Source organism: Mytilus californianus, unplaced genomic scaffold, assembly GCF_021869535.1.
Source record: "Mytilus californianus isolate M0D057914Y unplaced genomic scaffold, xbMytCali1.0.p SCAF_5, whole genome shotgun sequence".
Classification (NCBI taxonomy): Eukaryota; Metazoa; Mollusca; class Bivalvia; order Mytilida; family Mytilidae; genus Mytilus; species Mytilus californianus.
The window spans coordinates 105,041,797-105,063,593 of NW_026262701.1; the positions used below are offsets into that span (position 1 = coordinate 105,041,797).

At 31.2% G+C, this 21,797-nt stretch overlaps 1 protein-coding gene across 1 annotated transcript; it reads left to right on the forward strand.

Moving 5' to 3' along the window:
• The first annotated feature begins 10,087 nt into the window (after window positions 1-10,087).
• On the forward strand, window positions 10,088-20,278 carry LOC127700443 (zinc finger protein 665-like). The gene is made up of 3 exons (XM_052203915.1): window positions 10,088-10,186; window positions 12,095-14,129; window positions 15,459-20,278. Exons 2-3 carry the CDS (start codon window positions 12,116-12,118, stop codon window positions 15,896-15,898), a joined length of 2,454 nt encoding a protein of 817 aa, XP_052059875.1. The 5' UTR covers window positions 10,088-10,186; window positions 12,095-12,115; the 3' UTR covers window positions 15,899-20,278.
• The last annotated feature ends 1,519 nt before the right edge of the window (window positions 20,279-21,797 follow it).

The window sequence follows — 21,797 nt, forward strand, 5'->3', positions numbered from 1 at the left end:
ATTCAACAGTGCAAGAAAGGTAGAAAATTTGCCTGAATTAAGTCACGAATAAAAATTCACAGGACAATAAGGGACGACATCAAAAGTTCAATGTAGGATAAACAAATTTAATGCACATAGTTTTTTCACTGACCCCCGCCCCCTCTTAACTTAATTTGGGAAAAATTGATTGACCAATACAGATATATGTAAAAATCGATGTCAAATAAACAAAACTTGCAGCAATTTTTACCCCACCCCCAAACTATTTGAATTAAGTTTTTTATCCTACATTAATCCTTTGATGTCGTCCCTAAATCAAAGCTCATTTATGCGATTCATAGTTTGTCTTTGATAAATAAATCGCCTTTAAAAAAAAAAAGCAATTTACATTGTTCATGAACAATTGATTATAAAAACTTGGGAAACATTTTTCTTGTTTGAGATTTTTTTCCACACAGCAAGAAAGATCGAAAATTTAAATTAAAAAAAAATCAGGGACACAAATTCGTCGGACAAAACTAAATTAATAAATATAAGTTAGTTTTTATGAGTCGTGGCATATGCACCAGACAAAAGGTGTTTTGAAATACAAGGAAACCCCAACATATCAACGAAGAAGGGCTTCTTGTGCTGTGCATAAGATTAAAACTTGTCACCAGGTCTTCAGCAATCGGCTTTTTAATATTCATTTACAATGACAACACATTCATCATTATAACAGAAACCAACATTCAATGTGTTGTAAGCGTTACATTTTTTCACACAAGAACATTTTGAACAGTGTATTTCTAAAATGACCGAGAGACAACTTACTTGTGTTTTGTATTGCACCATTAAGTAATTAAAAAAACATATATATAGAAAATGACAAATTAAAAGAAGAAATAAAAAAAAATAAAAGCAGCAAATTAAACTATCTATACATAGATAACACCATGGAAGTAATATTTATTTCAATATTACTTCCATGATAACACTAATCAATTTACTTCCATGGTCAAACTAAAGAGCGAGGAACACGATTCCCTAAAAAAGAGTGATTTGAAAGATTTTTTGCATTAGTTTTCGAGTTCTCAAATTTGTTTTAATAGTTCCACCACATTGATGTAATGTCTTTACAGGATGATACTTCCACAACAAACCGTGCATACATTCATTACATGTACATATGTCACCAATTAACACAAGTTGTATTGTATCAGATTCAATTTAATAAAGCAAACAGTGGCATCCTGTTGAGCATATATAAGACATCGTAATTGGAGATAGGAAAGACAATCAAGCGACAGGGTGCCTGCTGATAATAAAATTCATTTGACAATATATCAATTTCGAACTTTTTTAATATACCACCTTTTCATTTTCTTTAAATATTATCGAAATACAAATGATGGAAAAATGTTTTACGGGTGAAAAAAAATTGAAGAGCGAATCGTTTATTATTATTTAAATGCAGAGCTCTATTTTAATGTAAATGTATACTTTATCATTTATCATTAAATACGTTTCACCAAATATGACTAAAAAATATCTTTATAGTCTCTATTATATGAAATTATACGAACTATGAACTATCACGAACAAGAACCCTTATAGTAAAACTCCATTATGTCCTTTGAACAGATGAGTTATCTCGACGAATACAATTTAATATAATTAAATATAATTTTATTTTGTATTCAATATTTATCGTTTCTATTTGAACAATAAAAAATAGCCGCAGTGAACACTTTGAATTTGAACTTATTATGTATTATTTCATTTATTTAAGAACAACTGGAATTTATTTTACATGTATGACAGTATGATCTCGCTAATGTACGTTGTTTTCGCATATTACATTTGTGTTGGTTATTTTTGTTCAAAGACAACTTTTCAAAACGCCGGAGACCTAAGAATTTCTTAATTTAAACTGACTTTTCTGACATCAAAATATAGCTTATTGACAGGAGTATTCAACAGTATGTGTTAATAGTATTTGCTCCGCATATTAAGTGTGCTTCAATTTTTTTAGTTACTGCTGTCTCGTTTCTTTTGAGGTAATTCATCGATATTTACTGATGTGAGTAAGGGAATTTAGATAATGAAATTTCAAAAAATCGGAGACCTAACAATGAGATAAGATAAACTGGATTTTTTAATACCACCAGAAAGGTAAATCTATGTAGAATTCGGTCGTATGTGTTAATAAGAATTCAGATGATTAATAAAAATAATATGAAGAATTAATGAAGGGTACCCATTTATTTTCCCATTACTTTCTATGTTAATCGAACATCATTAAAAACATTGCCACCCGGGTGTCGCTGATAAGGGTAATCGGCCATTAGTGTCCTTCATTCTTGGGTATGAATGAAATGGGGAATGTGTCAAAGAGACAACAACCCGACCATAGAGTAGACAACATAATTTATTAGGCCTTTTATTAAACTGTTTGGATTCGAGCATCACTGTTGAGTCTTTTGTAGATAAAACCCTGGTCTGGTGTTCACAATTTTAAGCCTGGTATCAATAATGTGTTAGACTTCAAAATAACTTTGTCAAAGCATTATGGAATGATTGATATATTGATTGAATGATTGGTGTTGATGCCACTTCAGCACTATTGTGCTATTTTGTGGCGGTCAGTTTTTATTGGGTGGAGGAAGCCATAGAGAACCATGACATTCGGTAGGAAAACTAACAAATTAGTCAATAATGATTGGAGTTTAGGGCACCTGCCATGTGTGGGATTCAAAACCTCATAGTTGACAGACTAAATATACAGTAGTTGGAATACTTAGACCTCTTGGGCACTAAGGCCCCTGGAATGATATAAATAGCTTCTTCAAGATCAAGAGTAAAATTTTAAAATATTTGTTTCATTTTTTATATTTTACAGATAAATGGCATTTTTGAAGTTATTATTTAGATATAGTATTGGGTTAAAGTATTAAGACATCAATAACTATAGAATTTCAAGAACAAGGACAGAAGTGTCTTCTTGACAAAAACATTGCAATTAAGAAAAAAATAGTTGGGTTTTTTTTGTTATCTCTTCTCAATATTACTGATGATTAGTTTCTTCATACTTAATAAATACCCGACATGTAGAGTAAAATTTTGAATTTTCCACCCATTCTTCCATAATTTACTAATAAATATTATTTCACAGTCAACATTTAGGTAAGTGAAAGATTTTGAATAACTTTTGTCAAACCTTTGTGGAATTTTTCAAAACTGAGACAGAAGCTTTCTTGTAAATCAAGAAATAGAACCCTGAACAAATTTTGATTAATTTTTATATATAAATAAATTAAAGATAAAACATATCTTGCAATAATTTAAATCAAAGAGATACACAGGGTCATATGCAGAAGTGTATTTAGGGGGGGGGGGGGGTCTCTGCCTTATAGAGCTAGCACTAATCTAATAAGCAACATTTTAATTCAAAAAGACACAATTTTTTAGTTGACAAGATAAATTAAGAGTACAAATTAAACATCCAAGTATCATTTTCTGTGATTAGGGATAATTTCATAGAATTTGATCCAATATCCACACATTTTGGTGCAAATCATATATCTCTGGCCTTTCATGGATACTGTGCTATGTAGCAATGTTTTGGTTTTTTCCGGAATTGTATTTATAATTAAAGGGAAAAAAAAATTTAATATCTTTTTCTATTTATTATTATGGTATTTTTACCATGCCCATTTTATATAAATTTTATTGTTTATCAGTAAATTTCATAGTATAGTTTTGTATGCTATATTTTTAAAATCTGTTTGTTTTAGGATTTTATAACATGGGCTTTCATATTTTATTGTTAATACTTATATATGTGAATGGATATATGTTGTAAAGCGCTATGGGTAATTTTAATATTATATAAATCGCTGTTATAAATACTGTATAATAATAATAATAATTGTTATAGTTTTTTGATTTGTTAATTTAAATTTGAATTTTGATTTTTTGATTTTCTAACTATTTCAACCTATTTCAATAAAATTTAATGTTGAATTAAGTGTTTCATGGTAAGAATTTTGTCCTAAGAATATCAGTTTACTTGTGAGGTTTACATGATGATGGTCATTAATTAGTTCTGCACAGTGAAATATTTTGTAGGAACTGTGATGTTCATACAAATAATTTTATAGCTCATTTCACTAATTCACCAACGTTCTATTTCTTTTGAATCCTATTGATAGGTTTTTATGGGATCAGGCATCTATTGTAGTATCTGTTTTAAAAAGATGCCAGTATTTCCTGAATACTTTTTGAAGTTTTTCTGCTTGAGAATGATAATATGTAATGAATGATACATTACATCTATTTTCAACTTTGTTCTTTTTCTTTAAAAATTGGGTGGTTTGAGTTTTTATGAAGATATTGGAATTTTTCAGTATTCTTTCAAAAGCATTTCATATCTAAAACATCAGTATTTTTTCGAAGGGTTCATCTTTGAAGATTTATGGAATGATTATTGCATTCATAAGTGAACTTTAGCAAGAATTTGCATTTTTAAACAGGAAATCCAATCTCAATTACTATTTATTTAGTGGTAGGGATGAGATGCTAAAAAGGTCACCATGGTCACTATTTCAAGCTTCATTATATATGATCAAATCTGGAAATTTAGATGAAGGTCAAGTTTTCAACTTGCCTATTTATATCACAAGTGTCTGAAACTAATCAGATGTCAGAATCTTTTGATGTGGTAAAACAACAGTTGTAAATGTATCCAATAGTGGTCAAATCAATTATCTCTCTATTAATTTTCCCATATGCATTCTTACCAGCTATTAACTTGCTGTTTGTGCTTTTAATCCCATTGTTTAGACATTTTCACCTAATTAACATTAAAAATTTGTAATAATGTAAAACTACATATTTTTAATTTTACACTTTGAGAGTGTTGACCATAAGAGAAATAGGTTTAACAACTTGAGAAAATTGGATATTGCTTGATATCAACTCTTGTTATTTAATTTAATTACTAATAATTAACTCGCCACAGGCTACTTTATTATTATATTGAAATAAAATAACTCCAGTTGAAATCAAGCGATATAATTTCAATTCTCACTTGTTATATGAAACCTATAAGTACAGCCTTCAACATGGAGCCTAGGCTCACACAGCATAGTAAGCTAGAATGGGCCTGAAAATGACCAGTGTGAAACAATACAGACGAGAAAAACTAATGGCCAAATTGATATACAAAACAATAAATGAAAAACAAATATGAAATACAGTAATAAGCGACAACCACTTAAATTACAGGCTTCTGACTTGGGACAGATATATATATATATATATATAGAAAATATATGCAGTGAGGTTAAAAAACGTATGTGCTGGATCCAAATTCCCCTGGGATAGTGGTGTATTTGTCTGCAATGACAAGACTTTATATACACTGGTAAACATATTGGCTAACAGTTCTTCTAGTCAGGGATTTGTTTGCGCTTAACTTTTAAACACACTTCTTTTGGTTTATACGGCTGCATATATGTTACTTACTAAGTATAAAATTCCAGTTTTTTTGGCACATTTAGAAAAAAAAACAGATAAATTCCAGACAAAAGAAATAAAATCGATGTCTTCCATAGGTATTGCTTCTAATCTTTACACTAAAATTTCCAGACAAATTGACAGCATCATGAAAAAAATTCCAGTATATTTAAGTTTTATTATGCGTTTAAAATCTGGAATTCCAGAAAATTTTGGTAATAGTGAAAAATATTTCCATGGATTTTTTTTTTTACATCTTATGTCTTCCATAGGGGGGGGGACAGAATATTTCTGGAATAGCCCAATACTGGACAGTACAACACACCACATCACCCACCAATACCCGACTCTTTCTGCAACAAAAAAGTCGTACAATCAAATACACATGTACAAACAACTGCGAACGACCGTTGACAATCATTTTATTATGGTCAATACAGATAGCCTATAGCTAACTTGACATTCTCCTCAGCGATAATTAAAAGAAGCTAGAATTATCCTTTTAACTTCTCGTTCCTGTATATAGATGATACCTTATCACTAAATAATTCAAAGTGTTGGTACTATTTTGACTTCATCTATCCCATCGAACTTGAAATAAAGGATACCACATATACAGAAAGTCTGCATGCATATATATTGATTTGCATCTAGAGATTGACAATAAGGATCGGTTGAGAACGAAGTTTAAGACAAAAGAGTTGATTCCAGCGTTCCAACTGCAAATTTTCCATTTATATGTATCAAAATTTCAGCAGCGCCTGCAAATGGAGTTTATATCTCATAGTTAATACAATATTCCGGAGCTTGAGTTTCCTATTATGATTTCCTGGATGGAGGGTTGCGCTTACAATTGACCTATCGAACCAAGGGTTTCTATTGGTTAAGTTAAAGTCACCTCTTCGAAAATTTTACGGACGCTATCACGAGTTGGTTGACCGACTTGGAATATCTGTTTCCCAGATGACGATGGATATGTTCTAATTGCCGTAAACACAATCCCGTCATCTTTTCCTCGATTATGACCTCACAAAATGCGACTTATCACCGATTTTTCACTTTTCATGATCAATACGACGGATGTCACTAGACTAGTGGAGCAGAATATTCTTATCTTTCCCTGAGACTACTATAAGCCCTTCCGGAGCACATGAGATCACCTCCATTTTTTCAGTTGGTGGGTATTGCTCGATCAATCTTCAGTTTTGTACAGAGTGTGTTTGCCTTTGTGTCATTTTTAGCCACAATATTGTCTTTTTTTCATAGACTTATGAGTTTTATTTACCTTTTCTTTGGCACAGGAAAAAAATGTGGTAGGAGTATACCAGATTTACGTGTATTCACAATAAAAAAAACTGTACAGTGCACTTCAAAGATGATGATCTCGAATTTGATCAAGGAAAAACATCATAAATTAGCACATAATTTGGATATTGGGTTTCAAATGTGTTCGTTACTACATTAAGCTGGAGTAGGTAGCTACTGCTGTTGGTTGGATAATGTCGTTCGAGAAAACAAAACTAAATCAGCGATAACACCCATATAACAAGTCAGTGTTGTAAATTCTCATAAAATTTGATTGAAATCGGTAGTAATCGTGAGATTAAGTAAGTATCTAAAATCGTAAGACGATCGGCAAAAGAACCTTTAGTTAGTGAGTAAATCACACCTGTCTAGTGAACAACCATTTAACTTCAAAAGGGGGGGTTATGTTTTTGTCTGAGTCAGTAAATTTTTTTTCGCGAACAATTTTTTTTAGATTTTCGACGCTATCAATCAAATTATTTTTTTTTCAAAATTTAACACTATAAGGTATGGGGAAAATCTGGAGATTCAGAATACTTTTTTTGTCAACTGCTTGACCACAATATTTTTTTTCATCAAATTGGGGATCAGAATAATTTTTTTTTAAGGAAAAAACCATAACCCCTTTGAAGTTAAATGGTCGTTCCCTTAGCAGTTGCTGTTGTATAAGATGCAAAAAAAATGTCCGTCGAGTTAAAAATTTCATTTTTTTATCGGTAGCCCTGTAAAAAAGTAATATCAAAAACACCGAACTCCAAGGCAAATTAAAAAAGGGGACTGAAGTCCATAAAAGCTGACAAAATCAACGTTAGACCATATATTTATCAAAGTCATCTTTATCAAGAGCAAACCGTACAAGTTATGAAAGAGGGGCGGGGTGACAAAGAGGTGCTCATTTCCCCAAATCCCGCCTTTTTGTATTTTTTTCCCACTTCCCATTTTATTGTCTTCTTTTTTCAAGCTCCCACTTGCGTACCCCCTATTTCCCACATCCCCATCTTTGTATCCCACATCCCTAAAAGACGGTATAGATCAAATGTGTACCTTTATGTGTATAATTTAGGTTTTAATTGGGTTTTTTTTGCTGGTTTATTATAGGATTAAATACATTTTGTCCGAAGTTTATTTATGTGTAGAATTATCCCCCAATAAAATGCGTTTAATCTTTATAATTGTACTGTGAGTCCTGAATACAACCCCTGTGTTTTGACGTGATGGGTTTGGTATTTGTCAATTAATCAACAACCCAACGATGAAACACCCTAAAAAAACCAAGAAAAACTACAAAAACAAAAACAAACAAAAACAAAAACAAACAAAAACAAACAAACAAAAACCCACTAACAATATCAACAACAAAAAACCACCAAAAATCAAACAAGCCGAAAACATCTGGAAATTAACACCAGCGACGGTATTAAAGAATACAATATAGTATCTACACTTTATAGCTAGCTCTATACCTTAAGGTTAAACAAACTCAAAATTTCTGAGATGCATTTACGGAGCCAATAATAAGAAGTCTGTCATTATCATATCATTATATGTCGATGACATTATTTTATATAATCAGAAACTCGAGAAGGGATACAGAATACACCGTAAATGAGTTCCTCAAATAACTTCATGGAAAATCAAACTGTAATTATTTTAAATTTGATAATGAATACCTTGCAGTAAGGAATTATACAATTCCTTGTTTGGAGTATACGTGTTATACCTCCTATTCAGTTAAGTCCGTCTATCAAAATACTCTAGGGAAAAATTATATATAAGGCAGAAAAGTATGGTGGCCGGTTAAGGCCATTTCGCGTTTTCGCCCTTCATATTCTATAGGGCGAAAACTCGAAAAGGCGAAATCGGAAAGAAAAAATATTTCGCGTTTTCGCGTTTTCGACTTCGCGATTTCGCCTTTTCGCGTTTTCGCCCTATAGAATATGAAGGGAGAAAACGCGAAAACGCGAAATGGCCTAAACGGCCACCATAGAAAGGACATTTTCTTTAACTTGATAATCCCTGTAATCTACGTGAAAAACTTCGTAGCAATTAAAATTTTTGTTGTCCCAATCACTCTTCATGGAAGTCATTTTTTTATGTAGTTTTATAATAAGATCAAAGATTTTGATCCGTTTGAACATCTGTATACATGATGAATAAAAGAAAGAAATTCTAGGGGTGTAATAGTGCATATCAATCAAGTAGGTATCTTGCATATAGCTGAGACGAACAGAATCCATGAGATCTGCACTAAAAAAATCAACTTTCAGCTATAAAATTTCTAAATCATGTTTTAAACTGCCCTATTTAAAAATAAAACCTTTATGATCCTTTATTACTGAATATTATGAATATTTTCCCCCTGTATTTTATGAAATATGTATCATCTTCTGATTCACCTGCATAGTATGAATTATTTGACTTTCAAAGATACATATGGGCATATCCGGGGTCGGAACTGTCAATTTCTTCGAATTTCTAAGATCATGCAAAAACTTTCAAAAATTCGGCTTGACCCCTCTTCCATTTTCCCTAGTATCCCCGGCATTATGAAATTTCCTTAATCCGCGTCTATTTTGTTTTGTTAAAACCAGACAAAGTGTCATTTATCAAACTAAAACAACTCCGTAGTAAAATGGTAACCATCAGTGAAAAGAGTCTTTGTTAGTAAATAGATTACATTTTAACTAGCGTAAGGGGGAGGGGGCTTCTTTCCAAAAAATAAAACACATTTTCCAAATTTATTACCAGGCTCATCTTATTATTTTTGAAAGTGCCCCTCCACCGTCCCCTTTTTAAAATCCGGCTAGATCTGCCTCTGTTTACACAGAGACATATGTATATATGTCTCTGGTTTACATAACTCGAATACAAAAAGGTATTTAATGTTTACTATTCAAAGGTATTTTATTTGTTTACTGTTCATAAAATCGTAATATATAGGTCACCCTAGTTAAAAAAAATAATTATGACGTCTAGAAAGGCTATTTTTATATTTTTGATTGACGCTTTCTAAAGTCATGGAATAGAAGTTCCTTCGTAATATAAGTTCCAAATGGAAGAAATATTAGTATATATAATAGTCCCAGTTTGGACTAGGATTACCCGTGCTAATAATGTTTCACAAACGACACTTTTCAGTGTGACATTAAAAAAAGTATCAGTGGTCACCGGCTGACAGTGAATAATTCGACTTGACCTTCCGTGTTTATTTGATAGTTCAAATATTAACATTCGTATAGGACATTTCCATATAACGCGGAATTACCACTCCGATCCGGTGTCGGCCCAACAATTACTGTTCGTGCACTTTGCAGACAGATGATGCAGATGTTGGTGCTTTGTTCCAGGATTAAGTATCGTTTGTCAACTTGAGAATGTCATTGCATTTCGTCAATATAAAGTAAAATATTACTATTACACGCTCTAAACTATTCTGCTATCGTTGTGATACTCTAAAATGAAAATTTCATTACTGATTCAACCCAAATTTGGTATGCAGACATCAACATAATGAAAATATTGATTTACATATAATTACAAACAATGGCTGTTTCATTTGAAGTTTGTAGTAAATCAGAGTAAGAATAACATTATTATGGGAAATAAAAGTCACAGAAAGGCTGGATAGCTTCATGTAATAGTATATTATGAAAATGTCAATTAATATTATTCTTAGTTTCCTGTTTCACTGATCATGTTTTGCTGTTTTTATTATGTCATTCAGTTGTTCATCATTTTATTATACTTATCGATACTTGTAGCCAGGAGCATTGAAAACAAAAAAAATATTAGTAAATATGAAAATAAGTAGATGTGGTATATATGATTGCCAACGAGACAGCTATCCATCAGAGTTCAAATGACTTTAATAGATATAAGCAATTATAGGTCACTGTACACCTTTCAAAAATGAGAAAAAACCATACAGTATAGTCGACTTTAAAAAGCCATGGCATGAAAAATGTGAAACAATCATACGAGAGAACTAATGACCCAATTTTAAACAATAATTTACCCCAAAAAATATGACATACATGAACCAACAATAACCACTGATTAACAGGCTCCTTACTTGGTATAGGCACTGAAAAAATGTGACAGAGTTAAAGATGTTTGTTAGAGCTCAACCCCACCCTTAACTGAGTACAGTAGTGTAACAGTACAACAGAACAGACTGTAAAATATATCTGAACTCAATAGATTGGTACAGCACAAAGAAATAACTGACATGATAACAAATAGACACAATGCACTGGTATGAGAGTACTTACAGAAACTGATAGCTAGTCCAAAGCCAATTACAACTAATAAATTAATCATGTTCTCCAAGACTAAAGTATCAATCAGTACACATCCAACGGATAAAGATGTCATAAACAGTCTGAGAAACACATGACCTTGTGCAATGCCACAATATAAGAAAACAGAATGGACAGGAATGTTAAAGTCAAGATTCCATTTAAGTTCAACAATGAAGTTGGAGCTTCATGATCACCCATAAGAGATATCCCGGCTTCAGATGACATTGTACATTATATAAGCTCTTTATCACCATAAATCTTGAAATAAGATTAGTAAAGCTAAACCTGTACAACTAACTTCTGAAAATGATGTTTTGTCAAAAAGATGCGAATGTCTTAATACATGTATTTACCACTGAGTCAGCAGTTTTAGCTATTTGTATCATTTTATGATTGTGATATAATAAACATGATAAAGAAAAATTGAAATGTCTAAGAGATCATCATATCAAATATATATATATACATTGCAGATATTGTACCAAAATATTTGAATTTTAAGTAAATTTCAAAGCTAAGGAGGGAAGACCCATTTAAACAAGTCTTGTCATAGTTTTTTTACATTTTAGTAGTCATGTGATCAGTCATGTGGTCAGTTAAATGTTGGTGGTGCTTAAAAAGACTTCATGCAATACAAACCAATGTGAAAAAATTAAATACTGAAAGTTTAGAAATTATTGTGAGGTTTTTATTAATGCGAATAATGCGACTGAGTAAGTATCGCATTAATTAGAACTTGCATTCAGATATCTGATAAATACATCGGAGTGCAGATTTTCCTCAAATCGCAATAATTAATCTCGCATTTTAGTCCATTCTTTAAAATTCACAATAATATGCACACAATAATTTATTAATTTACAGTACATCTTTTATAATCTCTTGGTTTTTTTTTTTATTTGTTGGACTTCATTACCATTTTTTATTGCTATAAGATATTGTTGTAAAATATATTTTGTAAATTTTTATATCTTTTTAAAAGTAAGATGATGTTTGTTTATTTTCAGATAAGCATCTTAATAGAAATTATGATGGATGACAGTATAGATATTGTTCATATCAAACAAGAACCTGTGGATTCAGATATACCATCAGATTTAATGAATTTTGGCGAACTGAATCAACTGTCCAAATCAATCTATCAAAAATTGACAGAAGTATTCAAACAAAATGGAATTAACAGCATCAAAAAGAAGAATGAATCCAATAAAGAAAAGCAGGAATACAGTGTGGAGGGCAATGATGGAGAAATGTATCTGGTCAATGAAAGCAGTGATTTTTCTGGGAAGGATGAAGCAAAATCTAGTTTGTCTGATGATAATTATCTCCCCTGCAAAGTGCTGGAAGCTGATGGACAACCTTTAAATGACTCTGTAGACAATGTTCCTGGTACAAAATGTACCAGTAAAGTTAAAAATTCAGTTTTAAGAAATATTCTTAGCAGGGAACCTAACATGGATAAATTAAGCAAAGATGATTGTGATATAACAAATAACAGTGAAACAAATAATGTTGAATTTGAATCATATTTATATAATGATTCGGAGGTATTTGGACGTAATATGCAAAATAAAAAGCAACAGAAAAAGAAAAGCATACACAAAAAGAGGACGTCTAGTAGAAACAAAAAGAAAAAAACAAATACAAGTTCTAAAAAAGTATTGACTATAGGTAAATCCACTGAGAAAATCTTGAAGGAAAATCAAATTAAAAGAGAACCAATTAGTTTGCATGAGGATAAGGACATTGATGAAGAGAAAAAAGAACTAGACAGACTGATTAAAGATGAAGTAATGGCTGGATTAATTAAAACAGAAATAGCACCCCCTGAACCATTTGACTTCTCACAAGTCCCAGATCTACCGGAACTGGCAACAACTCATTCAGAAGCTAATCAGTACATGAAAAGCTACATGCATAGTACAATATATTCATCGGATACTGTCCAGATAGATAAACCATCAAGTTGTGAATATTGTGGAAAGGTTTTTGTGAGTGGACAGAACTTGGTGAAACATTTAGAACAACATGTTGGTGATCGACCATTTGTTTGTGATATTTGTGGTAAAACTTTTAAGATACGTCAGAATTTACGTCGACATAGTGTGATACACAGTGGAGAAAAGCCGTACAAATGTTCTCTGTGTGATAAAGCCTTTACCACATACACAACAATGAATAAACACAGATATGTACACACTGGTGAAAGGAATCATGAATGTGATGTATGCGGAAAAAAGTTTGCTCACAAAACAAACATGAAAACCCATCGTCTTTGTCATCTCAAAGAGAGACCGTTTAAATGCCATATTTGTCAAAAAGGATTCAATAAAAATGCAAATTTACGATCCCATATGAAAGCCCATCTTGGTGTAAAGCCACACAAATGTGAATATTGTGGTAAAGGTTTTACAGAAAAATTCCAACTAACAATGCATGTAAGGTCCCATACGAATGAGAGACCCTATCAATGTAATCAGTGTGATCGTAGATTTAATCAGATTTCTAACTTGTACACCCACATGAGGGTCCATACTGGTGAAGTTCCATTTGTTTGTGAAATATGTGGTAAGGGTTACAGGATCAAAATACACCTAGAGCATCATGTTATGAAACACAAGGGCAATAAGCAATATAAATGTAACTTATGCAAGAAAGAATATTGGTTTAGAGGTGAGCTTAACAGACATATGAAAAGACATACTGGTGAAAAGAGCCATAAATGTGAAAAGTGTGATGCTATGTTTTTCACCTTAGGAGAGGTGAGAATACATTTACGAGGAGAACACGAAGGGAAAATGTACAACTGTGAATATTGTGGTCGTGAATTTTTGAGGTACAGTAACAAAATGAGACATGAAAGAATACATCTTGGTATTAGGCCACATGAATGTGATGTTTGTGGGGAGAAATTCTTCCAGCGAACAGAATTACGTGATCACAAGTACAAACATGAGGGGATTTTCCCCTTTCCATGTGATTTATGTGAAAAACAGTTCCGTAAGAGGTCACAGTTCAATGTACACAGAAAGATTCATACAGGTATATAACGTGTATAACCATTTTTTTTAACATTGTTGATAATCATGATAATCTACTTATTTTAGATATGACAACAATTAACATGATTGATCAATGAAATTAAGTTCTGATTTAGACAGAATGTTCAACAATTTGGACATGATGACGGAGGAGTAGAGATGTACCTGATTTCACTGTTGGAATATATTGGGGTTTGTGTTGCTCAAACATTATCGTATTGTGTTGTGTTTCATGAACAGTTGTTTGTCTTTTCTCTGTTTTTCTTTTGGCCATGTTGGTTTTTTTTATTGTCCACTTGGTGTCTTGTCACATTTTTATTTAATTATGTGATGCAAGAAACTACAGCATATTATGATAAAGAGCTGTGCAGTAAGCACATGATATGCCTGTCGCCCATTTAATTTTGATGATTTTTCAACGAATTATATAAAATTCCAAAATTCCATAATGTCATATCAGAAATTTATGAAAAACAAAAGGGAGCTTATTTCAATAAATATAAACAAGTCACCTTATTTTCATGAAAACTGTTCAAAGTGTTTTGAGTTAGTGTCTGAAAACTGGAAAATCCCCCCTTTTTTATGAATAAAATTTCCTAACTCAGAAACCTAAAATCTAAAATTTATAAAAATCAAAAGGGAGCTTACATCAAAAGATATAAACAATTCACCAAAGTTTCATGAAAATTGATGAAAGATTTCTTGAGTTATTGTCTGAAGTTTTGAAAACAGACGAACGGACAGACCATGATATACCATAATATGCATAATATGTCCCATCTTAGACGGCTTACAAAAATGTATGCACTTAAAACCTTTGGCATAAAACGCAGTTGAATCCACATAATAATAGACTTTGGCTAAACCATGAAATCAAATATCCCTGAAAAATAAAATTTGTCCCCAATCCACGAAAATTGATACCCACAAAAATCACAGGGTTCCAATGTTCCATTCACAAATTTGTCTCCTATATCCTGTATATATATACCCTTACACTGCAATTACCAGGTAATTTTACACTCAGTCTGCATAATTCCTGCATAACAGCTAATAGTATCACTGCTTGGTTGAGGATTGAAAAGAACACAATCATAAAATTCATTGTACAACCAATATACAAATGTACATGTACACTACATGTATGAAGTAATTATTAAGTACAAGAACATATTATTAATAATAATACTTAACATTACAGATGAAAGTTAAGAAAAAGTAAAAGCTACAGTCTAAAATCATGGAAATATCTTGTTGGATTATTTACATGAGATTATTCTTTGCCATATGTTTGCTATGATTTTCTTTATAAAGTTTGTATACTTTTCAGGTGAAGGAATTGTTGAATGTGTTCCCTGCAATAGGAAGTTTAATTACAAAAGTTCTTACACAAAACATTGTGAATCTGAGCGCCATCATAAACAGGAGGCCATTTTCAATGGAACAGAGTTGAAAAGGAATAATATCATGGCTTCCAAGAAAAAGACTAAATCAAAGAAAACAAGAACAATAGATGATACAGAAAGTGAGGATAATACTGATGAAATTGAAGATGACAGCATTGATGAAGAATATAATGAAAAAGATGAAAATTCTGATGTAGATGAAAAGAATGAAGATTCTGATGAAGATAAAACTAATGGAGAACATATTGACAAAGGAGATGATTCTTCAGACACTATGATAGATGAAAATTATACATCTTCTTTGAAAGAAGACAAATCAAGGGGAGGTAATACAGGCATGAAGCTTATAATAAAAAGGAAATAATCTTGAAAAATGAAAAATTTGTAATTGTAACTGGATATTTTTAAATGCTGTGTATTTTATAGTTAAATTGATTCTTCATGTCTCAATTTCATGGTCTGTATATATTATATACATATTATTTTACCACCAGGAAATGTAATTAACATAGACTATGTGCTAGTAGTACATGGTGGGTGTATCATTTACTTTTTCTTGTATATTGCATATATACCTCCTCATCTAATATTTTTGGCTAAATTTATAACAAATATAAAATGAATGTTACTTTTGACATTTTATACAAATGTCTAAGAAACATAGAAAATGAATATTGATTTCTTGTTTTTTTAATGAGTAAACACTAACAAGTATAGTAACTTATAAAAGTTGTACTTGTGAAAGTGGTATTTGTGTATTTACAAAAAATGCAAATGAATCTTTCATTCAGTCAGGGCTCAGACTTGAACTTTGGAGACTTTTGCAGGTCAAATTGTGTATTTTTTCATGTTTTATAAGGAAATAACAGCATTTTTTAGACTTCCTAAAGTCAGAATATGTAAGACTTATTTAGGTTGATTCCTGTTCAGTTGAACATGAAACTTTCAGTTTTTTAAGATTTTAACAAACCTGCCCAATAACAACTATGAATATTTGAATAGTGAATGGACTGATCTAACAATTGAGGAGAAGTAACATTGTCTAAGTACCTTTGACTCTGTCAGATCAGCTACGAAATCAGTAAACTAACCCAGGTTCCATGTAACATGCCAAGCTATGAAAATCAGTTTTGCCGTTGACACTTTGTTACTGCACTTTGGAACAAGTGTCTTTAAGTTCGACATTACTAACTGGACATTAATTTGGTCCAGTATAAGACAGCATTCATGGAAATGAGGGTTAAATGAAATAATTTGTAAATGATGTAAATTTTTTTTTATCAAAATGCAAAAAAACCCCAATGAATTTCAAAACATGATATAAGCACATACATGGAAATAAATATCAACAATGCAATATATATAAATGGGGAGAATTTCTTACTTCCAGAAATATAACGAAACATTTTAATCAGATAAATCTGACTTATTGAAGTCTGAGCTCTGACTGTCAGTAATTAAATGTAGAACTTCTTGCCAAATGTATATATATATGTCTTTCTTACTGCTTATGTAAAGCAAAAGAAAATATTTATTTTACTTTTCACTGACATATATTTTCATTCGCCATGTTTACTTAATTATTCTACAAATAGTCTCAATTACTGGAAATAAACAATAGTGGAAGGGGCATTAAGTTTTACCCTTGTCCGTCTGTACATCCGTCTGTACGTCCCAAAATTGGTTTCCGTTCTCTAACTTCAGTTTGCCTCAACCAAATGTTATGAAACTTATATGCAATGCTAATTACCACAAAACACAGATCAAGTTTGAATTTTGGTGGCGTCACTTTTACCGTTCTTGAGTTATGTCCCTTTATAATGTTGTATGCAAGAGGGGGCATCATCTGTGTCCGATGGACACATTCCCCATTTATTGTTAAAATTCAATTGATTTGAAATTCTTTTGATCTGTCCTAAAAATCTTAAATTTGAAGTAAAATATTTGAAACAATTTACATGTTTGTAATGAAATATTTGTTTTGTAATGATAACTTGAGTTTACTTTGGAGGAGCACCTTATGACGTTACTATTGACCATGAAATGCAGGTCAGACTCAATTTTTCACTAATACCAGGTACTGCAATAACCATTCCAAATTTATGCCCCTTCAATTACCTGGAATGAAAATGTAGTTCATTTGGGAGTAGAAATGTAAGATTGTTTTTACCATGACATACAGTTCGATTTAAATTTTATTCATGCTGCACTTTCTTCCCAAGAGTTACATATCCTGAATCATCCCAAATGGTAAAAACTGTATCCTGATCATATTTTCAAGTTCATTATAACTTTGTTAAATTGCTGCATACTGGTCAGTGTGCTGTACAGAGAACATTTTTTTTTTGGCTGTGCCATTTTCATGCCCCCGCCGTAGTGGAGGAGGCATTAAGTTTAACCCTTGTCTGTCTGTAAGTCCGTCCATCCGTACGTCCATACATTCCAAAATTGGTTTCCGTTCTCTAACTTTAGTTTGCATTAACCAAATGTTATGAAACTTATACACAATTGCTTATTACCACAAAACACAGATCAAGTTTGAATTTGGGTGGCATCACTTTTACCTTTCTAGAGTTATGTCCCTTTACAAATGGAAATATTGCTATATTTTTCGTTTCTGTTCTCTAACTTAAGTTTGCCTCAACCAAATGTTATGAAACTTATACACAGTGCTTATTACCACAAAACTCAAATCAAGTAAGAATTTGGGTAGTGTCACTTTTACCGTTCTTGAGTTATCTCCCTTTATAACATTATATGCAAGAGGGGGCTTCATCTGTGTCCCATGGACACATTCCCAATTTATTTTACTTGTTTATCAATGTTGTGCACTCTGCCTTATGAAAACTTAGTGTTTTATCTTACTTTTTTAACGTTTTTTTTTCAAATGTTTTCTTCTGACAATGTCTTAACTTTCTTTTATGTATATTTATATAATTACACATCTAACAGGACAAAATCATTATTGCAACTACCTGCAAAGAAAATTTCAGGTCCATTTTTGCTTCATGAAGTGAATAAATATATTCTAAGTATTCTATTTTTGTGAAATATATATTGCAGGTTGCAATTTTTTTAAATGTGTATTAAGTTTTTTCAACATTATTTTAAAATGTTATTTATAAAATGTTTTGGTTGATATTGTTTGAACTTCGATACTACTTGTCTAGGACTTGTTACCACCTGTAACCATGGTAACTTGTAACCAACACAGTTTCATATCTGTATTTATAATTTCTGTGCAATATGTTGTAGAATCCTTTTTTTTCAAATAATTTGTGTAGTGCTTTGTAAGCTCCTGCAATTTAAAAAGCCAATTTGTGCTTCAAATAATATGATCAAAATTTAGGAAGTCATGATCAACCTTTTGGTGTCAGACGACCAATTCATCCACTCTAATTTAGAACATATGTAAAAGTAGCCCTTCCCTGACAAAACATAGTGCTTTGATGTCATTGTTTACTTAAACTAACCAACAAATTAGCATAAATGAAACTTTTGGTGAAAGTAAAATATATTTTGACCATTTTAAGACAAAATTTACTTGTCCATGAGTTTGCATTACAAATTGAGGATAAATGGGCTACATAGTATACTTATTTAAGATTTCCAGAAAACCAGGGGCTATTTTTAGTAGTAGGTACCCTTGAACGTTGGTATTATAATTCAAGATTTTAAACATTGGTTGAAAATTGGCATGTAGATAGATGATACATGTACAATTCAGGATATGCCTGGTCTCTATGAAGTTAAACTTGAGGCAAAATATTTGGAAAGCTGTGAAAATTGAAAAAATGTGGTTGAATAGATAGGGAGTTTGAATTGGTGATCTGACACCTTTTGTGGTTATATTATGGACATAAATAAGCACTTCACATTTTAAACTGAGAAAATATTTAAAACATTGACATTTAATGTTGCTAGAACAGCAGAATGTTGTGTAAAAAAAGAAGTTTTCTCACCATTTTTGTGAAATATTTCATATGCTATGTTCATGACTGAGTCTAATTGTATTGAAAATATAGCAAAGTGCTCTCGACCAATGAAATTGTAGGAATTGATGCTTCTTAATTTGAAATATGTATGTCAAACATGTTTATACTATTGTGTATGTACAGTTCATATCAAAGAATTTCTTTAAATGAGTTTCTACTGCTCTTACTTTATCATGAAGAAAGAGATTATCGTTCTCTTTTGTATACTAATTATTTAAACTTAAGATAGAGTTGAAGCTCAAATTTGATTTTAATTTACCATTGAATGGTTTGTACCTCATGTAAAGCTTGACGAAAAACTATGTAACTTTAAATGACTTCTTCTACAATGGAGATGTTTAACAACCTTGACTACCCACAAGGGTCTCACACAGTCATAAATTAGTGTTCTGACCTTTAGAATAAGAAAAATACATTTACATTTTGTAAAACCGGAGTGGACAAAACAGGGTATCTCTTATCTAAAATTTGAACTATTTGTTTGTTTTGAAAAATATTTTCTAGTCATTTTAGCTCAAAAATATAATTACAGTGTTCATTTATTGTAGCTTAAGCAACTGAAAATAATCACACCTTCTTCAAAAAAATAAATGATGATTTGTTTTTTAGAGGCTGTGATAACCATAATTACTATGTAGCATTGGCTTGTCACTAATTTAATGATTTGGATTGTTATTGTAATTTGTTGTATTATCATTATTATTGTTTTTGTATATTAGTAGATAAGTGAAATAAATGTTATAAGATTAGCTTCACTCACAATTTTATACAGCCTTTAAAAAAAGTAGCATGAGATATATAATTTATACAGTTTAGTATTTTCATTAACCAAGTACATAAGCAAACAAAACTTGTTTGATCAAAGAAATAACAATTTGAAATGATATATTGCGTTCAGAATCTTTTCATTATATTTTATGTTTATTAATAACAGAAATTTAAAATAATCAGCAACCCAATAACACACAAAAACCAAAAAAAAGAACATTTTGGAATCACCCTACAGTCTTCAACAGTTAACTGGCACCAACAGTCTATTCTAAATAATCTAAATTTCCCATTACTGTGAAAAAATTGAGATGACTGAAAATCAACACCACAAATTGACGCCATTCATTTTGTTGTACTGGAATCTTTTTATAGCTTACTATGTGGAATGAGGTTTGTTCATTGTTGAATGCTATACAGTGATCTGTAATTTGTCATTTCTTTATCCTTTGGTTTATGGAAAGTTGTCTCATTAGAATTCATACCTTATCTCTTTATTTTCATTATGAACAGATTGAGGAAGTATAAATTTCTGATCATGTTCTTGACTTTGGATAAACCATGAAGGAAAACTCATTCAAATAGTATATTGTGATCTGTTGAGAAAGGAATATAAACGAATCCTGCGAAGAATAATTATAATGCTTGAAAAAGTACAGATAAGTACATAACAGGAAGTAAATTATTGTTACAACATTTTATATGCCTCTTGTGATCACTTGCTGTCAGTTGTCACCCATCCATTAACATTTCACATTTTCCTTACAAAGAACTTTCCAAGTTTTGTTCAAGAACAATTGAATTAATTGTAGCCATACTTGAGCTATTCTCATCACTTGGTGTCCATCTTCATCTGTTAACTATTACAAAAATCTTTTCTGAAACTAATGGATCAATTGGAACCAAACTTTGCCACAATCATCATTTGGTCGACACTTCTCTTCAACTTCATACTTTATTTGGCCCTTTTCACTTTTTAGATTCAAGCGTCACTGATGAGTCTTTTGTAGTTTGGCATAAAAAAATTAAGCCTGGTATCTACGATAACTTTATTTGCATCATGGCATTCTTTGCAAAAGTATAATAAATAAATTAAAAAACAACTTTAAACAGCAAAAATAATCAACAGTTCAAGATCTCCAAATTTGTTAAGATGGATTAAATTGACAGGCGACGACTTATAGAAGTTATTGCCTTTTAATGATGGTTTTAACTCAATGTTTGCATATTATGCTAAAACTATAATAGATAAAGAAAATCTGTAAATAGTAAAAATAATGAGCAAGGAAAGAGCTACAAATGAATCAAAACAATATCGAAATTATATTTTGACTCCTCACAGCAGTAATTGTCCTTAAATGGCGATTTTTTTACCCTTTTTTATGTGTTGGGCAAAAACTCAAAAACTCCACTAATGAAAATCATTGTCCTTGAATGACTATTTTTACCTATTTTTTGTATTTGGGCAAAAAATATAGAAGGTAGAGAGAAAACGAAAAC

Coding starts and splice junctions, on each gene's coding strand:
- LOC127700443 (XM_052203915.1), top strand. CDS start 12,116: ATGATGGATGACAGTATAGATATTGTTCATATCAAACAAGAACCTGTG. Junction 14,130..15,458: donor ACACAGAAAGATTCATACAG/GTATATAACGTG, acceptor TATACTTTTCAG/GTGAAGGAATTGTTGAATGT.